Here is a 20,628-nt window from a genome sequence, read left to right on the forward strand (position 1 = left end):
GGGAGCTGTAACATGAAGACAGAAACAGTGGTGCTGCAGTAGCAAGAGCGATAGCAGCATGAGACAGCAGGAACCAGGAGACCGGCGTGAGAAGGCTGCAGTGGGGCTTGCCGACCCATGGAGCTAAGAGTTGTAACACTTGCCCGAGAAGGTCCCAAGCAGGGCCCAGCAGCAAAGGGTGAGAAGAAGCTGTCCTGATCTAGAACTGCATCCTGAGTTGTTCCTGTTACTTCTGAGTTGTTCCTGATCCTGAGCTGTACCCTGTCACCTGCCTGTTAAACTACTTAACTGTAAGTACGGTTCGTGAGTTCTGTGAGATATTGCAGCAAATCATGGAACCCAAAGATGGGAGGGGGAGTACAGAGGGGAGGGTGAGTAATTGATGTTAGAGATGATGGAGTGGTACAGCAGTTTGGAAAATTTGGACATTTGGGACATCTTTAACCTCCGCCTCATAGGAACCAACTTTGTGCTGATTCTTATTAAAAAAATTATTCATCTAAGCGCTCAGCTCTCTCACTCTGTGGGTTGGCAAGTCTTGCTCCACTGACAAGTGCCCAGAAGCACCCCACTGCGCCAGCAAGCCTCCTGCCCGAAGGCTCTCATCTGTCTCACTCTGTAGGTCAACAAACCCACTGTAGCCGCCTCTCTCAGTGTGCTGGGAAGCTGACCGCATGATCTCGTGCCAGTCTCCTTGTTCTGCTGCCACTGTTTCTCTGCTGCTCCTTTTCTGCTTCTGCTTCTTGCCATCTTGCACCATCTCCTGTGTTACAGCTCTCTTGGTCTCCTGGGTCTAGGTAGCTCTCAGAGCAGGGACCCCCCCAGGTCCAAAGGACACGCTCCACTCCTAGGTCTTCTTTCTTGGTGGTAATGAGGTCCTCCCTTTCTGCCCCCTAGGATGGCTTATTTTAAGCCTAGCAGGATAGCAAAACTGACCAATCCCCTCATTAGGGCTCCATACACCTTATTTGCATGGTCCCACCCAAAAAGGGTGCCATGCACCTTATTTGCATTATTAGCAATGTTGTCCAATCCCCCTTGCTGAGCCAAAAGAACCTTATTTGCATAGTCCCACCCAATCATTTTTTAGGAGTCACTAGACCATACATAACTAGAAGGGCCATATCAAATAATTCATTGCACCACAAAACGCTTATTTTTTTATGATTCTCAGGGATTTTGTGTGTATGAAAATATACACGGTCATACACATTACAACAATTTCTACATGTACAACTCAGTGACATTGATTACATTCTTCAAGTTGTACAAACATTCTTACCATCCTTCTCCAAATTCTTCCACCACCATTTACTTAAATTCACTGCCCCCTAAGCTTCTCATCTAACTTTCGACTTACTGTTGTCAATTTGATCTCATATAGATAATTCCTTTGAAAAACACAACGCTCAAAGCAGATATATTTTACTTATTAAGATAAACTATTTTTTGGTTCAAAGAAGAGTTTAGTGGATAGTTTGGGTTTGAGATTTAAAGATTACCTCTGGCCAATAGTTTTGAAGGTTCATCCAGCTTCTATAGCTCCAGGATTCCATTGAGTGATTCTCAGGTTTTTGTTCTATACACCGCCCCATACCTTCACTGGACATAATGTTCACATTTCAGAATGTAAAAGTTGACCTAGAAATGAGTTTCAGGCCAGGCAAACAATAATCAGTTAGACCGCAGGTGTGGTCAGAAGTGTCATAAATGCCATGCCCTTTTATCCCTCAGGCCCCGTGGTCAGGGGTGGAGGGAGAGCTGTGAACCTTCTTGTAAGAAAGTCAGTTTGAAAGTTCCATGGTGATTGGAGCTGGGCCTCATCCACCACATCCTCTGGGTCTCCCTGGCCTGCTGGACTTTGTCCTCAACCAGCTGCTCCACATCACCTGGCAGAATCTGTGCTATGCCATCTACACTCACTGCCCTGCTCTGCCTCGGTGAGTTCTTGTATGAAAGGAAGATGAAATCCAGACGTCTGGGTGAGGGTAGGGCAAATTATCTCATTATCCCTCTCTTCCAGGGCTGTGTCTGAGCCAGATGATCAGCTCCCAGAAGTGTGAGTCCTTCTTTCAAAGCCTCAGAAGCACTATTCAGGGTTCAGACTGTCTCCACCTGAGAACAGCTGGGGAGGGAGGGCAGGGTCTCTGGATTGCTAGGAGCGTTTGAGACCAGCAGCTGGGTGGAAAGTAGGGTGGTGGTGGTTGGCGAGATCATCTGAAACTCCAGTCTCTGATTCCCTTTCAGATACTCTCATGAAACCCATCATTTGGGCTAAGCCCAATTCCATAATTCCCAAGGGAAACCCAGTGACCATCTGGTGCAAGGGAATTCATGAGGCTATTGAGTACCACCTGCTTTTTAAGGGACAACTTTCTGCCTTGGAGAGACAGAAATCACATGGATTGATGAACAAAGTCAGGTTCCCCATCCCAGCCATGACATTACACACTGCTGGGCGTTACAACTGCATCTATCTGAGTGGAGAGCTCTGGTCAAAGCCAAGTGACCCCCTGGATTTGGTGGTAACAGGTAAGAGAAGACAATGAACTCCTTGTCCCATTTGCTAGCTGTGGAGACATCTCCCTAGCCTAAATCCTGTCAGGATCATTTATTAATCCTTTTTAAACTCTTCCAAGCCCTACTCAGACAGTTTGTCTTGCGGTGAACCACTTCCTAAGTGTGTGTGTGTTGGGAGGATCTTCAGAGCATTGTCTCTATACAAATTTGTCTTAGGTCAGGTTTCCCAGGGAACACTTTGAGATGGATATTTGTGTGCAGGGGTATAACTTGGATGTGTCCTCAAAAACAACATCTGTGATGGGTGAGGGAAGCAAGACTAGACAGAAGGAGAAGTTGAACTATGATGCAGTTTCAACGAAGTTATCACCAAACAAACAGGAACCCTAGACCTGGGATGGGCTTTAAGAATTGTCTCCAAATGAGAATCTAGGCTCTAGGTCCTTATATGCTCAGCATCTACCAGTCATTGAATGAAGACCACTCCTAGGGAAGGCAGATCATCTTTAGCCCAGGGAAGTAGTTCTCAATCTTCACAGAGCATCAGAATCACCTGGAGGGCTTGTCAAACTACAGATGGATGCCCCTTCCCCCTGAGTTTCTGATTCACTGGCTATTGTGGATTGAATTGTGTTCCCTCAAAATATGTGTTGGAATACTAAACTCCTACACCTGTGGATATAATCCCATCTGGGAATAGGGTTTTCTTTGTTATGTTGTTGTTGTTGTGTGCTGTCAAGTCGATTCCAACTCATAGCAACCCTATAGGACAGAGTAGAACTGCACCACAGCCTAGGGTGTAATCTTATTGGGAGCAGATTGCCAGGTCTTTTCTCCTGCAGAGTAGCTCATGGGTTAGAACCCACTAGGGCTATAACTGTTGTGTCACCAGGGTTCTTTTTTGTTATGTTAATGAGGCCATATCAGTGTAGCCTCTCCCCCCACCCCCACCAAAAAACAAACAAACAAACCCATTGCCATCAAGTCAATTCCAACTCATAGCAACCCTGCTGGGCAGAGTAGAACGGCCCCCTAGGGTTTCCAAGGCCTTAATTATGGAAGCTTACTAGCACATCTTTCTCCCACAGAGTGGCTGGTGAGTTCAAACTGCCCACCTTTTGGTTAGCAGCTGAGCACTTAACCACTGCCCAAGCAGGGCTCCTTTATCAGTGTAGAGTGTATCTGAAATCCGATGACTCTTGAAATATAAAAAGAGCAGATTAGACACAGAGAGAAGCAAGAACAAATGGGGGAAAACTAGATGCCACGTGGAGATCACCAAGGAACTGAAGAACGCCAGGGCTAGAGAAGCTGAGACAAAGATTTTCCCCCAGAGCAGACAAAAAGAAACTTCCCCCCGAGCCGGTGCCCTGAATTCAGACTTCTAGTCTCCTAAACTGAGAAAATAAATTTCAATTCTTTAAAGCTACCTACTGGTGGTATTTCTGTTACAGCAGCACTGGGAGGCTAAGACAATGGGTCTATGGTGAAGCCTGAAAAATTGCATTTCTAACAAGCTTCTAGATAATACTGATACAACAGGTCCAGGGACCAAACTCTGAGAACCACTGATGTAGGGCAATTCCCAGGGAGAGATTCAGTTGTAAGCTCTCAAGAGGTAGCACTGCTGGAAGCTGGGGAAGTGAGGGCTTTAGTCTTGAAGGAGAGATCAGGGAAGGTACATCCATTACAAAGAAGTAATCTAGGAAATAGAAAGGACAGAGACTCTGGGAAGTTATATCCTGGTCTTAAGAACAAGAGGGATGGGAGATTGTCTTAGTTTCTTAGTGCTGCACTAACAGAATTAGCACAAGTGGGTGGTATTAATGAACAGAAATTTATTTCCTCACAGCTTAGGAGGCTAGAAGTTCAAATTTAGGCCACCAGCCCTAGAGGTAGGCTGACTCTCTCTCTCTCTTTCTCTCTGTCAGTGCTGGGGGAAGCTCCTTGTCTTTTTTTTCAGCTTCTTGTCCTCAGTTCCTTGGTGATCTTCATGTGGTATGGCATCTATCTTCCCCTATCTGCGCTTGCTTGCTTGTGTGTATAATCTGCTCCTTTTATATCTCAAAAGTGATTGGCTTAAAAAACTATCCCCTGAAGTCTTCTTTGATCCAAAAAAATAGTTTATCTTAATAAATAAAGTATATCTACCTTGAGTATTGTGCTCTTTTAAAGAATTATCTATATGAGATCAAATTGACAACAGCAACTCAAAAGATTAAATAAGCTCAGAGGGCAGTGGAGTCTAAGTCAATGGTGATGCAACAATTAGAAGAATGGTGAGAACGTTTGCACAACTTGAAGAATGTAATCAATGTCACTGAGTTGTACATGTAGAAATTGTTGCAATGGTGTATGATTGTGTATTAAAAAAAAATTACCATCAAGTCGATTCCAACTCATAGCAATTGGTTTAAGACACACCCTACACTGATATGGCCTCATTAACATAACAAGGAAACCCTGTTCTTAAATGAGATTACATCCACAGGTATAGTGTTAGGATTCCAACAGATATGTTGGCGGGTGGTGGATTCAATACATAACAGAAATGTAGGAGGCAAAATAAAGATGCTCTTTACCTACCAGTCACTTTGTCTCACAGGAATGTATGACATACCTACCCTCTCAGTGCAGCCTGGGCCTGAGGTGGTCTCAGGAGAGAATGTGACCTTCCACTGTCATTTGGAGACTGCAACAAACACATTCTTTCTGCTCAAGGAGGGAAGATCCAGCCGCCCACAGCAAAGATATGGGAAAAATCAGGCAGACTTCTTCATGGGCCCTATGACACCAGCCCACAGAGGGACTTACAGATGCTTTGGCTCTTATAATGACTTTGCATGGTCTTTGCCCAGTGAGCCTGTGAAACTCCTGGTCACAGGTGAGAAAACCCCCAATTTTTGCCATGTCCTCCCTGGAGCCCTAAGTGAACCCCTGCTAATGATGGGGAACAGGACAGGTGAGAAGATGATGACGGGTTAAGAGGTACCTCCCACCAATGCCCTCACAACATCCACTTCCTAGGGGCTAGTTGGTCATTCGTGAGGAAGAGTGCCAGAAGGACAGAAGGGGAAGGGTATAGGTAATAGGTAGCTAAACCAGATGCCGTGGAGTAGATTGCAACTCGTGGTGACCCCATGTGTGTCAGAGTAGAATTGTGTTCCATATGGTTCTAATAGCTGAATTTTTCAAAGCAGATCACCAGAACCTTCTTCTGAGGTGCCTGTGGGAGGACGCAAACCTTCAACCTTTAGGTTAGCAGCCAAGTGTGTTAATTGTTTGCACTATTAGGGACTCCAAACCAGTAGCTGTTGAGTCGACCCCAACTCATGGCAACCCCATGTGTGTCAGAGTAGAACTGTGCTCTAGTCTGGGTTTTCGATGGTTGATTTTTCAAAAGTAGCTTTCCAAGACTTTCACCCAAGGCACCTATGGGTGGACTCAAACGTTCAACCATTTGGTTAGTAGCTGAGCATATTAACCATTAGTACCACCCAGAGATGGCAATAGATGAGTAGACCAGAAGAAACCCAAATTGGTTACTCTTTTTTCTTGTCACCATTGCCAGGATCTATTGGAGACACCAGTTTTGCACCTACAGAGCCCAACTCTTATGATGGTGAGTAACTGATGCTTCTAAGCTCAGGGGAGGAGTTACAGCCTCCCAAAACTCTACAAACACAGTATTCATTCAACACATCCATTGAGTTCCCAGTGTGTTCCAGGCACTACAGTTTTATAAGTCAACCAAACACACAAATATTCTTGTATCCATACTGCTTATATTCTAGCAAGAGGAGACAGATCATGAGTCAAAGTCAGGATAACCAAATTAATTATAGAGCACATACAAGATGATAATATGGGAAAAGCAAAGCAGAGCAGCTAAAAGTGATTGGGAGTGCCACTTTGAGGGGGATGACAGGTAACCATATTAAGTAGGCTTGTCAAGATTGGCTTCACAGAGAAGGAGACATCTGAACAAATATTTGAAGAAGTTAAGGGAGTTTGTCCTGTGCCTATTTGAAGAAAGAGGGTTCCAGAAAGAGTGTGAATGTCCACTGCAAATGTCCTAAGGCCGGAAGATACTTAGTGTGATAAAATAACAGCAAGGAGGAGGAGGGGGTTGGAAATGACATCAGAGAGGTGATCTGACATCGTTTCCAGATAATGGTGATGGTGGTGATAGGGGTGGTGATAGGGGTGGGGTAGTAGCTCATGATGGATGGTGGGATGGGGGTCAGGTAGTAGCTCATTTAGGACCTTGAAAAAATGGTAAGACTTTGAATTATAGTGTGTGTGAGAACGAAGAAATTATATTGATTTAATAAAGAAAATGAGACTTGGATAAGAGAGATGACTTGCATGAAGACACACAATGTATTAGTTCTAGAACTCATTTCTTCCTTGGGCTTGTCTGTCTTTTGACTCTTTTACCCTACCTGCCAGATGAAGCCACTAGGACCCAAAATGTGGGATGGGGATCTTGAAAAGCTATAGAATGTCAGGGAGTATATCCAACGGAAGGAGAGGCTGAGATGGAGGAGTTCAATAACATCTTCTTTTCTTCACTTCTTCATTTTCCTGATTATCAGGAGAAGATTCTTGGGACGTCTACCCTTCAACCACAAAGACAGGATTCCAGAAGGGTAAGAAAGCATGGACTTTTGTCTCTAAAGAGAGGAGCTGGGCAAGAAGCATGATTTGCGAAGGAGAGGAGGAAAGAGATGTGTGAGATGATGTATGTATGCATGTATGTTCCCATCAGTGATCACTCTGTTCTTCTGACCTCAGAGCTTACTTTCTGGGATCACACTGCCCAGAATCTCTTTCGGATTGGCATGGCTGTCCTTATCCTGGTGTCCATAGCAGGACTACTGGTTATGGATTGGCTTAGCAGGAAACGGACTCAAGAGAGAGCCATCAGGGCTTCAAGTGGGAATGCAGGAGAAGGTTCAGAGCACAAAGACCCCTCAACAAATGACCAAGAGATGCAGTGCTAACAGGTAGAGCTGAAAGCTGATCTTTGAGCTTGGGCTGTGTGAACTCTTTGTTGGACCCATGAAGCAGAGAGACATTGCAGGAAACATGGGACAACTGTATAGAGGGAGGGATGAAAGGAGGGATAAAGATTGACCAATTGTTTGTTATAAAGGTTTCTTGGAAACACACAATATTTTCATTTATTTCTCAGTAGTCTGGTAATAGTTTGCCTCATCTAGAAGCAAGGTAGGTTTGGAAAGGTAGTCTTTACTCTAGATGGCTAGATGGCGAATTAAAAATTGGTACCTCTGTTATTCTTGAGGATTCCCTAGATAGTGTACATGGTTAATGTGCTCAGCTGCTAACTGAAGGGTTGGATGTTCGAGTCCACCCAGAGATGTCTCAGAAAAAATGCCTGACAGTCTACTTCCAAAATATCAGCCATTAAAAACCCTATGGAGCACAGTTCTACTGTGATAGACATGTGGTCGCCATGAGATGGCATCTGGTACTGGATTTATGTAGATAGGCAGGTAGGTAGGTAGGTAGATATACAGATTTGTATTTATATAAATTTATGTTCATATAGGAGTACTGGTAGCACAAGTCAGGCTGCTAACCAAAAGGTCAGCAGTTCGAATCCACCAGCCACTCCTTGGAAACCCTATGGGGCAGTTCTACTCTGTCCTGTGGGGTCACTATGAGTTGGAATTGACTCAATGGCAATGGATTTGTGGTTTTGGTTCTCATGTTTATATAATTTGTATTCTTATATTTGTTGTAAAGTAGAGGGTCAGCAAAAAAGAGAAAGACCCTCAAAGAGATGGATTGACATAGTGGCTGCAACAATGGGCTCAAACATAGCAATGACTGTGAGCATGGTGCAGAACAGGCAGTGTTTCGTTCTGTTGTACATAGGTCCGCTATGAGTCATAACCTGCTCAACGGCACCTAACAACAACATGTATGTATATATTTAAAGGGATTTATTTTAAGGAATTTGCTCACATGATTGTGGGGCTGGCAAGTCTGAAACCCATTGAGCAGGCGACAGGCTGGAAATTCAGGTAAAAGTTGTTGCAGTGTTGAGTCCACAATCCATAGGGTAGGTGGCAGGCTGGAAACTCAGGCAGGATTTCTGTTACAGTCTTGAGGGAGAATCCTTTTCCAGGAAATCTGATTTTGCTCTTAAGGCCTTCAAATGATTGAATTGTGCCCACTCAGATTATCACGGGTCATCCCCTTTACTTAAAGTCAATTGACTGTAGATGGTAAGGTAATCACATCTACAAGATACCTTCACAGCAACATCTAGACTAGTGTTTGACCAAACAACTGGGCACCATAGCCCAGCAGGCTTGACACATAAAATTACTCATCACGTCTTCTATTTGCCAAAAGAAGGGGGAAATACCTCCTTCTTAGCAGCGTTATGAAGACATGATGTCATCCTAGGCATTATCAGTGATCCACAAGTATCTTCCCCACCACCACTACCAATGGGACCTAAGTTCTCCAACTCCGAGTTAAAAACAGGAGCTAAAGCTTCAGAAAATGGGCACAATCATATGGAAGGATGTCCATCCCTCTACCCTTGCGGAGCCCTGGTGATGCAATGGTTAAGCACTTGGTTGCTAACCAAAAGGTTGGCAGTTCAAACCCACCCAGCGGCTCCACTGGAGAAAGAACTGGAGATCTGCGCCCATAAAGATTACAGCCTAGAAAACCTTATGGGACAATACTATACTGTCACATGGGGTCACTATGAGTCAGAATTTACCCAACGACACAACAAAAACTCTCCTTACTGGTCCACAGAGCTGGGGACCAATTTCCCTGGAAAATTACCCACACTGACAACCTCCAACTTTCCATCCTCAACACACTGGAAACTAGTTTGTCTCTCCACACTTCTTCTGACACTTCTGCTGTCGCAAACACTGATGAGCTTCCTGGAACATGCAGTGGACACATCTAAGCCCTTATCATTGTTCATCTGCCACTTGTATTCGACACTTGACCACATCCTCCTAGAAATAGCCACTTCACTGACTTCCTCAACACCTCCCGACTCATTTTTCTGATACTTCTTGCACCATCAAGTATTTTTTTATTGAGATGAAATTCATACAATCTAAAATGAACCATTTTAAAGTGAATGGTTTTGTGAATTTAGTACATTCACTGTGGATTTAGCACAAACCACAGCTCTAGCTAGTTCCCAAGCATTTCCATCACCTCAAAAGAAAGCACTATACCCCTTAAACGGTTACTCCCCATTTCCTTTCTCTCCCTAGTCCCTGGAAACCGCCAATCTGTGTTCTGTCTGTATGTATTTACCTATTCTGGATGTTTCATATAAATGGAATCATAAAGTATGTGACTGTTTCAGTTATCTAGTGCTGCTGTAACAAATACCACAAGTGGGTGGCTTTAATGAACAAAAATTTATTTACTCACATTGAGAAGGCTAAAAGTTCAAATTCAGGGTGCCAGCTCTAAGGGAAGTCTGTCTGCTTTGGGGGAAAATCCTTTCAGCTTCTCTTCCTCAATTTCTTTGTGATCTCCACGGGGCATCAATCTTTCCCCATTTGTGCTTGCTTGCTCCTGTACCTAATCTGTTCCTTTTAATATCTCAAAAGTGGTTGGTTTAAAACATACCCTACACTGATATGGCCGCATTAACATAACAAAGAAAACCTATTCCCAGATGGAATTACATCCCCAGGCATAGGGGTTAGGATTCCAACACATATTTTGGGGGGATCACAATTCAATCCATAACAGTGACCTTTTGTGTCTGTCTTCTCTCACTCAGCATGTTGTAGCATGTATCAGGATTTCATTCCTCGTTGTGGAAGAATGGAACATTACATTGTATGGATATAATACATTTTGTTTATTCATTCCTATATCATTCATGCTGTAAATTTATTCAGAGAGGAACCCAATCTATTGTCTGTATGTCTAGTGCCTACAATAGAGCCTGGGACAGCAGGAGAAGGATGGTTAGAGACACCATGTGAGATATGCAGATGGTGCAGCTTGAGGGGCATGTGGCTAAGTCAGGCCTGATTTAGCTATTCTGGATTTTTCATAGAAATGGAATCATACAATATGTTGTTGCTGTTGTTTTATTGTTGTTGAAAGTATACACAGCAACACATACAACAATTCAACAATTTTTACATGTACAATTAAGGGACATTGATTACATTCAAGTTGTACAGCCATTCTCATCCTCCTTTTCTGAATTGTTCCTCCATTAACATAAACTCACTGCCCCCTAAGCGTCTTATCTGACATTTCAAGTTGCTGTTATCAATCTGATGCCATATAGTTAGTTCTTCAAAAGAATAAGATGGTCAAGGCAAACATCCTTTACTAAATAAACTAACTGCTGTGCAGTGAATTACTTAGTATGGCGTTTTTAGATGTGCATGGTCTTGTAACTCCCACAATGATTGGGTGGGACTATGCAAATGAGGTGTTTATGGCCCATCAAGGGGATTGGACAGCTTGCTAACAATGCACATAAGGTGCATGGAATCTTTGCAGGGGTGGGACCATGGAAATAAGGTGTATGAAACCCTAATGATGGGATTGGTCAGTTTTGCCATACAGCTAGGCTTAAAAGACAGAAAATCCCAGGACAGAGAGGGGTCCTCACTACCACAAAGAAGAGACAAGAGCAGAGCATATCCTTTGGACTCAGGGTCTCTGCATTGAGAACCTCCTAGACCCAGGAAACAGAAAGAGAGAGCTGTAACACTGGAGACAGTGAAGAGACAATGAGAAGTGGCAGCAGAACCAGGAGACCACCACAAGATGGCACAATGGGCTTCCCAGCCCACGGAGCAAGGCGGCTACAGTTGGAGTGCCAACTCACAGAGCTAAAGAGCTGGTCTTCGGGCCAAGGCTCACTAGCTGAGTGTAGTGCCTCCGGGCACTTATTCGTGGAACTAAAAAGCCCTTTGTAATACCTGCCCAAGCAAGGCAGGGGCCAAGGGGCTGAGGGGCTAAAGGGCTGAGGGCCAGAGAGAGGCCTGCCTGGGGGCATGGCTGAGAAGAAGCTATCCTGATCAAAGAACTGTATCCTGAGTTGTTCGTGATCCTGAATGTAATTTGTTACTTCTCTAATAAACCCCATAATTGTATTGTCTGTGAGTTCTGTGTGGCCATTGCAAGGAATTATCAAACCCAGCAGAGAAGTACAGTGCCGTGGTAGGGATGGCTGCTGTCAGAATTTGTAAAAAGGCTGAAGGGTGGAGGTATGTTTGACCTCCACCCCAAAGGAATTAGTCATGGGCTTATATTGATCTTGATTCTCTCTCCTTCCCCTTGTGAAGTTAGACGAGGAGGTCTGACGCCACCATACCATTTTTATACTGACTGTTTGCTTTAAAGAAGACTTGAGGGGATATGTTTGGTTTAAGGTTCAAAGATTATCTCAGGGCAATACACAATATGTTTTAAGTTTCCTCTTTTATGGCCCAGCTCTCCAACAGTTCTCTTTAGGGTTCTATAGTAGATCCACCATTCACTGGGTTGACCTCATCCAATTCTATGATTTCAGTCTTTCTAAGGTTCAGACTCAAATCTTTTTCTCTGAGCCACAATTTTCTCCAGAACCCCAGGTTGTTTTTACCAGCCTCTTCCAACCAACCTAAATGGGTATTTCTTCTATAAGGATCAGCATAAAGCTGGTTCCTATGAGGTGGAATGTAAAAATGACATGGTAGAGGCGTGTGACCTCCTCTAACTTCACAAGGGGGAAAGAGAATCAAGATCAACAGCCCAATGCTGATTCCTACAAGGCAGAGGTCAGACATAACTTGTCTCTACAGCCCTTTTTACTGATTCTGACACCACCTGTCCCTCCCAAGGCACGCTCTACTTCTCTGCTGAGTTTGATAATTCATTGCAATGGTCATGCAGAACTCAGACAACACTCACGATTATGGGACTTATTAGAAAGTAATAGGTTACAATTCAGGTTTAGGAATGTTCAGGATACAGTTCTTTGATCAGGACAGCCTCTTTTCAGCCATGCCCACAGATATGCCTCTCTGGCCACTTGGCCTCTGCCCTACTCAGGCAAGCATTACAAAGCTCTTTTAGCTCTGCCGATAAGTGCCCAGAAGCGCCCCACTCTGTCAAGAAGCCTTGGCCCAAAGGTGCTCAGCTGTAGCTCTGTGGGTCAGCAAAACTAACTCCACCAAGAGTCCAGAGGCACCCTACTCCCCTCAGTACTCTCCCTCCCATCTTTGGGTTCGGGAATTTGCTGCAACGTCTCACAGAACTCATGAAGCATACTTACAGTTAAGTGGTTTATTAGGGAAGCAACAGGGTACAACTCAGGATAGGATCAAGTTGGAAGTAACAGGAATAACTCAGGATGAAATTTCTTGATCAGGACAGCTTTTTCTTGTCCTTTACTGCCTGGCCCTGCTGGGGGCCTTCTCGGGCTAGTATTACAACTAGCTCCTTGGGGCAGCAAGCCCCAACTGCAGCCATTTCACACCAGTCTCCTGGTTCTGCTACCTTTGCTGCTACTGCTGTTTGTCTGCCACTGCTTCTCATCATCTCTCGTATTATACCTCTCCCTCTCTCTCCTGGTTCTGCTGCCTGGCTTCCATGTTACAGCAGCTCTTCTTTCTCTCTCTCTCCCTGTCTCCATTTAAGCCTAGCGGGATGGCAAAACTGACCAATCCCCTCGTTAGGGTTCCACATACTTTATTTGCCTGGTCCTACCCTCACAAGGCTGTCATGCACCTTCTTTACATTATTAGCAAGCTATCCAATCCCCTTGGTGGGCCAAAATCACCTTATCTGCATAGTCCTACCCAGTCACTTGGTGGGAATTCTAAAGACTATGGCTAGAAGAACCATAAGTAATTCACTGCATGCCACAACCTAAACACATTGTCTTCCTACCACCAAAACTGTTCCTCTAATTTAGAAAAATTCTAACCCTATTCACAGTTGCTCTGCCCTCTTCTCTATACCTGTACTTATGTTTTGATGCTCTGATCACTGATGGAAAAAGTCCTGGTGGTACAACGGTTAAGTGCTCAGCTGCTAACCCAAAGGTTGATAGTTTGAAACCACCCAGTGGCTCTGCGGGGAAAGAACTGGTGATCTGCTTCCATAAAGATTACAGCCAAGAAAACCCTATGGGGCAGTTCTACTCTGTAACACATAGGGTCCTTATGAGTCAGAATCCACTGAACAGCACCTAAGAACTTGGGCTTCTCAGTAATACGTTTTCCTAGACTAAGTGCACTAAGAATAAAGTTTATTCTACATTAGCTGTTGGGCAGAGGGCATATGAATAAATGTACCTTCAAACAAAGTGCTTTAACATTCATTTTATTATCCTTCACATCCTATGTGAGATAACACTTTGATATGAAATGGGTCCATGATTTGTACAGAATTTGCTATAAATCAGAACGAGAGAGAAAACTAACACTAAAGTCTACATTTTAGAGTGTAATTAACATTTGATTCTGTCTTATAAAGAGATCATATTCCCCCTTCCAGACATGCAACTAGTAGAGAATGACGCAGGGCTTTCAGAAAAGAAAATCACAACTTGAGGGCTCGTTTGTCCTGGCATCACTGCATTCAATTGTCAGTTGTGGGTTGCTTTCTTTCACCTCCTCCAACAGCTTCTGAATTTCCACATTAGACTCATCTATTGTCAACCTGGGGATCAGAGAAAATGAGTGTTTCCTGGTCACCTTGTTTTCCTGTTCTAAGTGATTCATTCTAAAGAACCAAAATGCCTGAAAATCTCCTGCATCAAGGCACTCATAGCAAGAAACTTTTTTTTAGACAATTTGGACCCACAAAATAGAGAACTATAGGAGTCCCTGAAGGAGCCCTGGTGATGTAGTAGTTAAGCGCTCAGCTGCTAACTGAAAGGTCAGCAGTTCAAACCCACCCAGAGGCACCTCAGAAGACATCCCTGGCAATCTACTTCCCAAAGGTCACAGCCTTGAAAACCCGAGGGAGCAGTTCTACTCTGTACACATGGGGTCACAATGAGTTGGGAGTCAACTCGACAGCAACTGACAACAACATATAAACATAATTTAAAAATATATATCAGAATAATGTCAGACAGAACAACGTAATGGATCTGCGGTGACTTCAGCTATTTCAACGATTATCACATGGTATCTGGTGCAAGTTCTAACCCTGGTTATCTACGGTATAACTCTTCAAATGTCTACCTTTCCTACCAGCAATTTCTCTGTACACCCTGACTTAGGCCATAGCTGCTACCAGCTAGAGGTGAGGGATATATGCATGACAAGTACATAGTGCCTCTAAACCAGCTAAAGGAGCCCTGGTGGTGCAGTGGTTAAAGCACTCGACTGCTAACCAAAAGGTCAGTGGTTCGAACCCACCAGTCGCTCTGTGGGAGAGATGTGGCAGTCTGCTTCCATAAAGATTTACAGCCTTGGAAACCCTATGGGGCAGTTCTGCTCTGTCACTTTGATTCAGAATTGAATTGACGGCAATGGGTTTTTGGTAAACCAGCTAATCTCTTCGGGAAATTTAGTTAGATATCAGCTAGTCACTGATATTCAGTGGAACTAAAATGGTAGAGTCCCTGGGTGGTGCAAACTATTAACGTTCTAAGCTACTAGCCAAAAGGTTCAAGTTCACCTAGTAGTGCCTCAGAAGAACCCGACTGGTGATCTGCTTCTGAAAATCAGCCACTGAAAACCCTGTGGATACTCTGGCACACACGGGGTCACCGTGAGTTGGAATCGACTCAATGGCAACTGGTTTGGTTTTACACTAGAAGGATGCTATTGACAGATCCCTTACATTGATTCCTGTCAAGTGTGCTTCCCTCAATCCCACAAACTACTCTTGTGATGTGAAATTCACCAGGTGAAACAGAAAGGCCATACCTGAGTTTCTGTAAGAAGCCATTCTTTTGTTTTAAAGCTTCAAAGAGCAGTGTAACTCCACTCTGTCCCAAGATATTCTGGCCCAGGTCCAGACTTTCCAGGCTGTTATTGTTGATGAGAGCTGAGGCAAGATCTTGACAACAGAGAGTTGTGATGGAACAGCCCCAGAGCCTGTTGAGGAAAAAGTAGAGAAGCCCACTCATTCATGGAGCATTTGACTGAGACATGAAGAAAGAAGCAATGCAGAGCTCCTCATTCTGTTGATGGAGGCATTGTATTTCCCAGAGTAGTGTTCAATCTGGAGCTCACTACATATTGAGCTGGGCAGCACAATTGCTTCCTGATCACTGGATCTGGAAGCAAGTGTTCTTACTTTTGTTTATTGTTGAAAACATACACAGCAAAACATACACCAATTCTGAGTAGTGTCTGGGGTCTTAAAAACTTGGCACGCAGCCATCTAAGATACAACTACTGGTGTCTACTCATCCAGAGCAAAAGAGAAAGAAGGAAACCAAAGACTCAAGAAACTTGTCTACAGTACGAAACTAATAGTCTAGAAGAACCACAGCCTCATCCACCCTGAGACCAGAAGAACTAGATGGTGCCTGGCTACCACTACCAACTGTTACTATCAGGGACACAATAGATGCATCCTGATAGAATCAAAGTTCAGACTTATTGGACCGGTTGGGACTAGAGGACTCCCTGACACTATCGCCCTGAGACACTCTTTAAACCAGCCCCTGAGGTTTCCTTTTAGCTAAATAACAGATTGGCTCACAAAGAATATCACAGTGAGTACTGTGCTGCTTTAAAAAAAAAAAAAAAAAAAAATCAACTAAGACCAAACAGTCAACAATTATTTTAAAATAAAATAAGAAGGTAAGGGAGAAAGGAAACTAGATTAATGGAAACCAGAATGGAAATAATAAGAACGTTGACACATTGTGAAGAATGTAACCAATGTCACTGAACAATCTGTGTAGAAATAGTTGAATGAGCAGTGTAAACCTTCACTGAAAATATTTTTTAAAAAATACACCAATACAACTATTTCTGTGTGTATAACACAGCGACACTGATAACATTTTTCAAGTTGTGCAGCCATTCTTATACTCCTTTTCCAAATTGTTCTTCCTCTATTGTTATAAACTCATTTCCTCCTAAGCTTCCTATCCAACCTATCAAGTTGCTGTTAACAATTTCATCTCATATAGTAAGTTTCTGAAAATGGCACAAAGCTCAGGGCAGACATTTTTTATCAGTTAAGTTAGACTGTTATTTGGTTTAAAGAAGGCTTCAGGGCATATACGTGTATGTCATTTGTTGTTGTGTGCCATTGAGTCGATTCTGACTCACAGGAACCCTATAGGACAGGGTAGAACTGCCCCATAGGGATTCCAAGGAGTGGCTGGTGGATTTGAACCACCGACCTTTTGGTCAGCAGCCTGAACTCTTAACCACTACACCACCAGGCTCCATATTATGTGTATATGTTTGTGTATGTGTGCGCACGCACACGTTTATGCACCTGTACGATTGTAGACACATATTTATATAATAAAGCACATGGGGGGGGCACAGTGATGGATACTTGGGATTGGATTTCTGGGTTTGAAGGATTAGGCGTTTCTAGAACTAGCTAGAAGCCATAGTTAACCAGCAGGTGTTAGTTTTATGAGAGCAAGAGCTCCAAAAAAGTCAAAACTAGATAGAATTTCTGAACAGGAACAAGTATCCAATCCTATGCAATCTCTTGAATGTTGTCCTAACTATGATTCCAATGTGAATAGAAATTTCGTGCTGGGCTTGTTCCCATATAACAAGGGTCGGCAAACTATAGCCCATGGGCTAAATATGGTCCCCTACCTGTTTTTGTAAATAAAGTCTTATTGGAACCAAGCCAAGCTCATTTCTTTAGACGTTCACACAATAACAGAGTTGAGTAACAGAAACAGAAACCACATGATCCACAAAGCCTCAAATATTTACTATCCAGCCCTTTACAGAAAAATATTTTCCAACCCATACCAGCTAAGTCAGGTCCCTGGATGGTGAAAGTGGTTCGTGCTCAAAACCTAACAGAAAGGCTGCTATTTTGAATCCAACCACCAGCACTGCAGGAGAAAAGACCTGGCAATCTGCTTCCGTGAAGATTACTGCCAAGAAAATCCTATGGAGGAGTTCTACTTTTTCATATGGGGTCACGAGTTGGAACTGACTTGACGGCACCTAACAATAACAACAATATAACTCAATCCAGTCACAACTGCAGAAGAATTATGTTATATGAACTTTAAAGAACATATACAAAACATCAGACCTGAAAACCAATCACCTACCCCAAATCCCCATAGAAGGAAAGAGTCAGAAGGTTAAACCTGTACTGAAGGACATGCAGAGGTTAACATCTTTCCTTGGTTCTATCCATTCTTCCTCTAATTCTCACCCAGGTTATTACCAATTACGTTCAACTTGGGCTATTTAGAAAAATTATTAAGTGCTCTCATATCTGTTCTAGTTGAATCCAGGGTGTACATACACCTATATATACATACACAGAAACACATACATTAAGGCAGCAGTGGACACTTACACCAGGGTCTGGAGTTTACAGTCGGGGTAGCTCAAGCCCTCACACAGAAGCCGCACCCCACCATCCCCAAGCTCATTCTTTGCCAATGACAGATGTGTCAGCTTCTGGTTGATGATTAAAGCAGAAGAGAGATCCTTGCAACTGGCTTCTGTAAGATGACAATTTTCCAACCTGCAGAAGCATCACACAAATGGTAAGATGGTGGGAACACTTCCAAAGTCCAACCTTCTTGGCTGCCTCCAAATGCTAGAGTCCTCAGCTACAGCCCTTCTTGTAACTCCCCTCCCCTCTCTGTGCTAGTGATCACAACCATGAAGGAAGAGGAAGAAGAACAAGATGCCTGGGCCATACACCTATACCAAAAATGGTCTAGGGGTTTCCATCAGTAGGAGGGTCCATGTGTTGCTCAGCATGCTCTCAATACCAGGTGTAACCACTGCTCTTCTCCCCATGGCCCCAGACCTAAAACTGAGATGCTCCACAGGACCAAGATGAAAGACTTACGATAATATCTGCAGAGAGCACCTTGGGTGTTTCAGAGCCATACACAGCAACTTCACATCCTCACCCGAGAGCTCACTGGCTGTAAGGTTCAGGCATGTCAGGGATTGGTTGATTTCGAGGGCTGAGAAGAGATTATCCCATTCCTCAGTAGTAGCCAAACAAGATCCCAACCTGCAGGAGAAATGGGAACGAGTTCATCCTTGAGAGTCCAAACACTGTATAATCATCTCCAGTTTTACATCAACTTCACACCATCATCCAAGAGCTCACTGGCTATGTGGTGCAGGCATGTCAGAGACTGGTTGTTTTCAAAGGACAGCTAGAGACCAGCCCATTGCTGACTGATGGCTGAACGAGATCCCAACCTGCAGGAGAAACAGGGGCAAGTAATTCTTCTAGGCAGACACAGACACTAAATCAGCATATTATGCTTCCTTGAAGATTGTCTCCTTGTTTTCCATCTCATTCTACTCCAATATGTATCCAACCCCAGCCTGAATTATGAGAGAGATCTGGTCACCTCTGCATCTTCAAATATCCTCAAGGCCACCTGATCAACATCCACGTCTCATCTCCAAGAGCAAAAGAAATATGAAATATATTTCTCTTAGAAGTGTCATCAACATGGCCTGCGAGTTCTCAAACGCCACTTTCCATCACAACCACTTTCTGTGCCTCAATCTGTCTTAATCCCTCTTAGATTTAAATATGTTTCTACAAGAAATTACTGATGCTCAATAACCCCCCCCCAAAAAAATCATAAGTTATTAGGAATATTCAAAATAAAGCAACAAGATGCAATTTGATACATAGGCTAGATAAATAAATAAAACCTATTGCTGTTGAGTCAATTCTGATTCATGGTGACCCCGTGTGTGTCAGAGTAAAACTGCTCTGCAGGATTTTCAATCGCTGTAATCTTACAGACTTCATGACGCCACAGGGTAGATTCAAACCACCAACTTTTTGGTTAGCAGCCAAGCACTTAACTGTGCCACCCAGGGACTCCAGGCAGTCAGGTCCAAAGTTTGAGTTTAAGTGTTGCAAGGATGAGGAGAATTGGGAACTCCTTCTGCTCATGAGGGAGCGCTGGTAGTACAGTGGTTAAGAGATACTGCTGCTAACCAAAAGGTCAGCAGTCCAAATCCACCAACCGCTCCTTGGGAACCCTATATGGTAGTTCCACTCTGATCTATAGGGTCGCTATGAGTCAGAATCAACTCTATGGCAACAGGTTTGGTTTTGTTTTCTACTGATCCCAGATATCAGGCTCTGCAATCCAGCTACTCTTATACGCACTCACAACATGCAAAAGTGCATTTCAGATGAAAGCAAGGACTCTGAGACCAGCTCATTGCTTAAAACATGGTACTGCCTCTATGTACAAGATTCTTTACAAGTTAACCTTTCCAATTATAAGATTTCTTTGTTCCCATATGTACTTTGGGGAAAGACAATATTTTCATGTCAGTGACTAAAGAGATAATCCACCCACATATTGTGAATGTTTGTCACATGAGTAAACCTGGAGTTCTTAGAACCAATACTTTTGCTCCCTCATAGTTTAAACTATAATGTTTTTGTTGGGTGTTTTGAGTCTATTTTCAACTTATAGTGACCCATGTGACAGAGTAGAACTGCCCCATAGGGTTTTCTTTGCTGTAATCTCTTCAGAAGCAGATCACCAGGCCTTTCTTCCACAGCACCACTGGATGGGTTTGAACCGCCAACCTTTGGGTTAGCAGCCAAGTACTTAACTATTGTGCCGCCAGGGTTCCTTTAACGTATAATAAGGACATTATAAATCTACGTAACGTAATCAGAACACAAAGTAGAAAGGTAAGTGCCTGAAATCAAGTGAGCATAAATAGGAGATTCTGTATCAGCGCTTAGAGCACTTAGAAAACAGCTCAAGATCATATAGGTAATAAATATCAGAGTAAGTACCTGAGCACATTTGAATTCTAAAAACGTGTGTTGCTACCCAGTATCTTCAGACTGCTAATCAACTAAATCAAGAAAAACGGTGCCTGAAATGCTAGTGATGATAATCAGTATTCATTAGGACAGCAATCAATCCATGGGGAG

At 43.4% G+C, this 20,628-nt stretch overlaps 2 protein-coding genes across 3 annotated transcripts in view; one reads left to right on the forward strand and one right to left on the reverse strand.

Annotated features, from left to right (window-relative positions):
* Positions 1-1,412: 1,412 nt before the first annotated feature.
* Positions 1,413-20,628, reverse strand: part of LOC101359994 (NACHT, LRR and PYD domains-containing protein 7) — a 31,944-nt gene continuing 12,728 nt past the window's right edge. Inside the window, exons 5-8 of the mRNA XM_023736367.1 lie at positions 18,541-18,711; positions 18,037-18,207; positions 15,438-15,608; positions 1,413-1,641 (exon numbers count right to left, since the gene is read on the reverse strand). Of these exons, the coding sequence (XP_023592135.1) occupies positions 1,623-1,641; positions 15,438-15,608; positions 18,037-18,207; positions 18,541-18,711 (532 nt within the window). The 3' untranslated portion in view covers positions 1,413-1,622. The remainder of the gene's footprint in view (positions 1,642-15,437; positions 15,609-18,036; positions 18,208-18,540; positions 18,712-20,628) is intronic.
* Positions 1,812-20,628, forward strand: part of NCR1 (natural cytotoxicity triggering receptor 1) — a 42,978-nt gene continuing 24,161 nt past the window's right edge. Inside the window, exons 1-7 of one of the 2 annotated variants that reach the window (XM_023736368.1) lie at positions 1,812-1,940; positions 2,024-2,059; positions 2,248-2,532; positions 5,126-5,404; positions 6,092-6,142; positions 7,119-7,172; positions 7,318-7,529. In XM_023736368.1, the coding sequence (XP_023592136.1) occupies positions 1,907-1,940; positions 2,024-2,059; positions 2,248-2,532; positions 5,126-5,404; positions 6,092-6,142; positions 7,119-7,172; positions 7,318-7,526 (948 nt within the window). In that variant the 5' untranslated portion in view covers positions 1,812-1,906 and the 3' untranslated portion in view covers positions 7,527-7,529. The remainder of the gene's footprint in view (positions 1,941-2,023; positions 2,060-2,247; positions 2,533-5,125; positions 5,405-6,091; positions 6,143-7,118; positions 7,173-7,317; positions 7,530-20,628) is intronic. The other variant, XM_023736369.1, reaches the window with a different exon arrangement.

Source organism: Trichechus manatus, unplaced genomic scaffold (genome assembly GCF_000243295.1).
Source record: "Trichechus manatus latirostris isolate Lorelei unplaced genomic scaffold, TriManLat1.0 scaffold00087, whole genome shotgun sequence".
Lineage (NCBI taxonomy): Eukaryota > Metazoa > Chordata > Mammalia > Sirenia > Trichechidae > Trichechus > Trichechus manatus.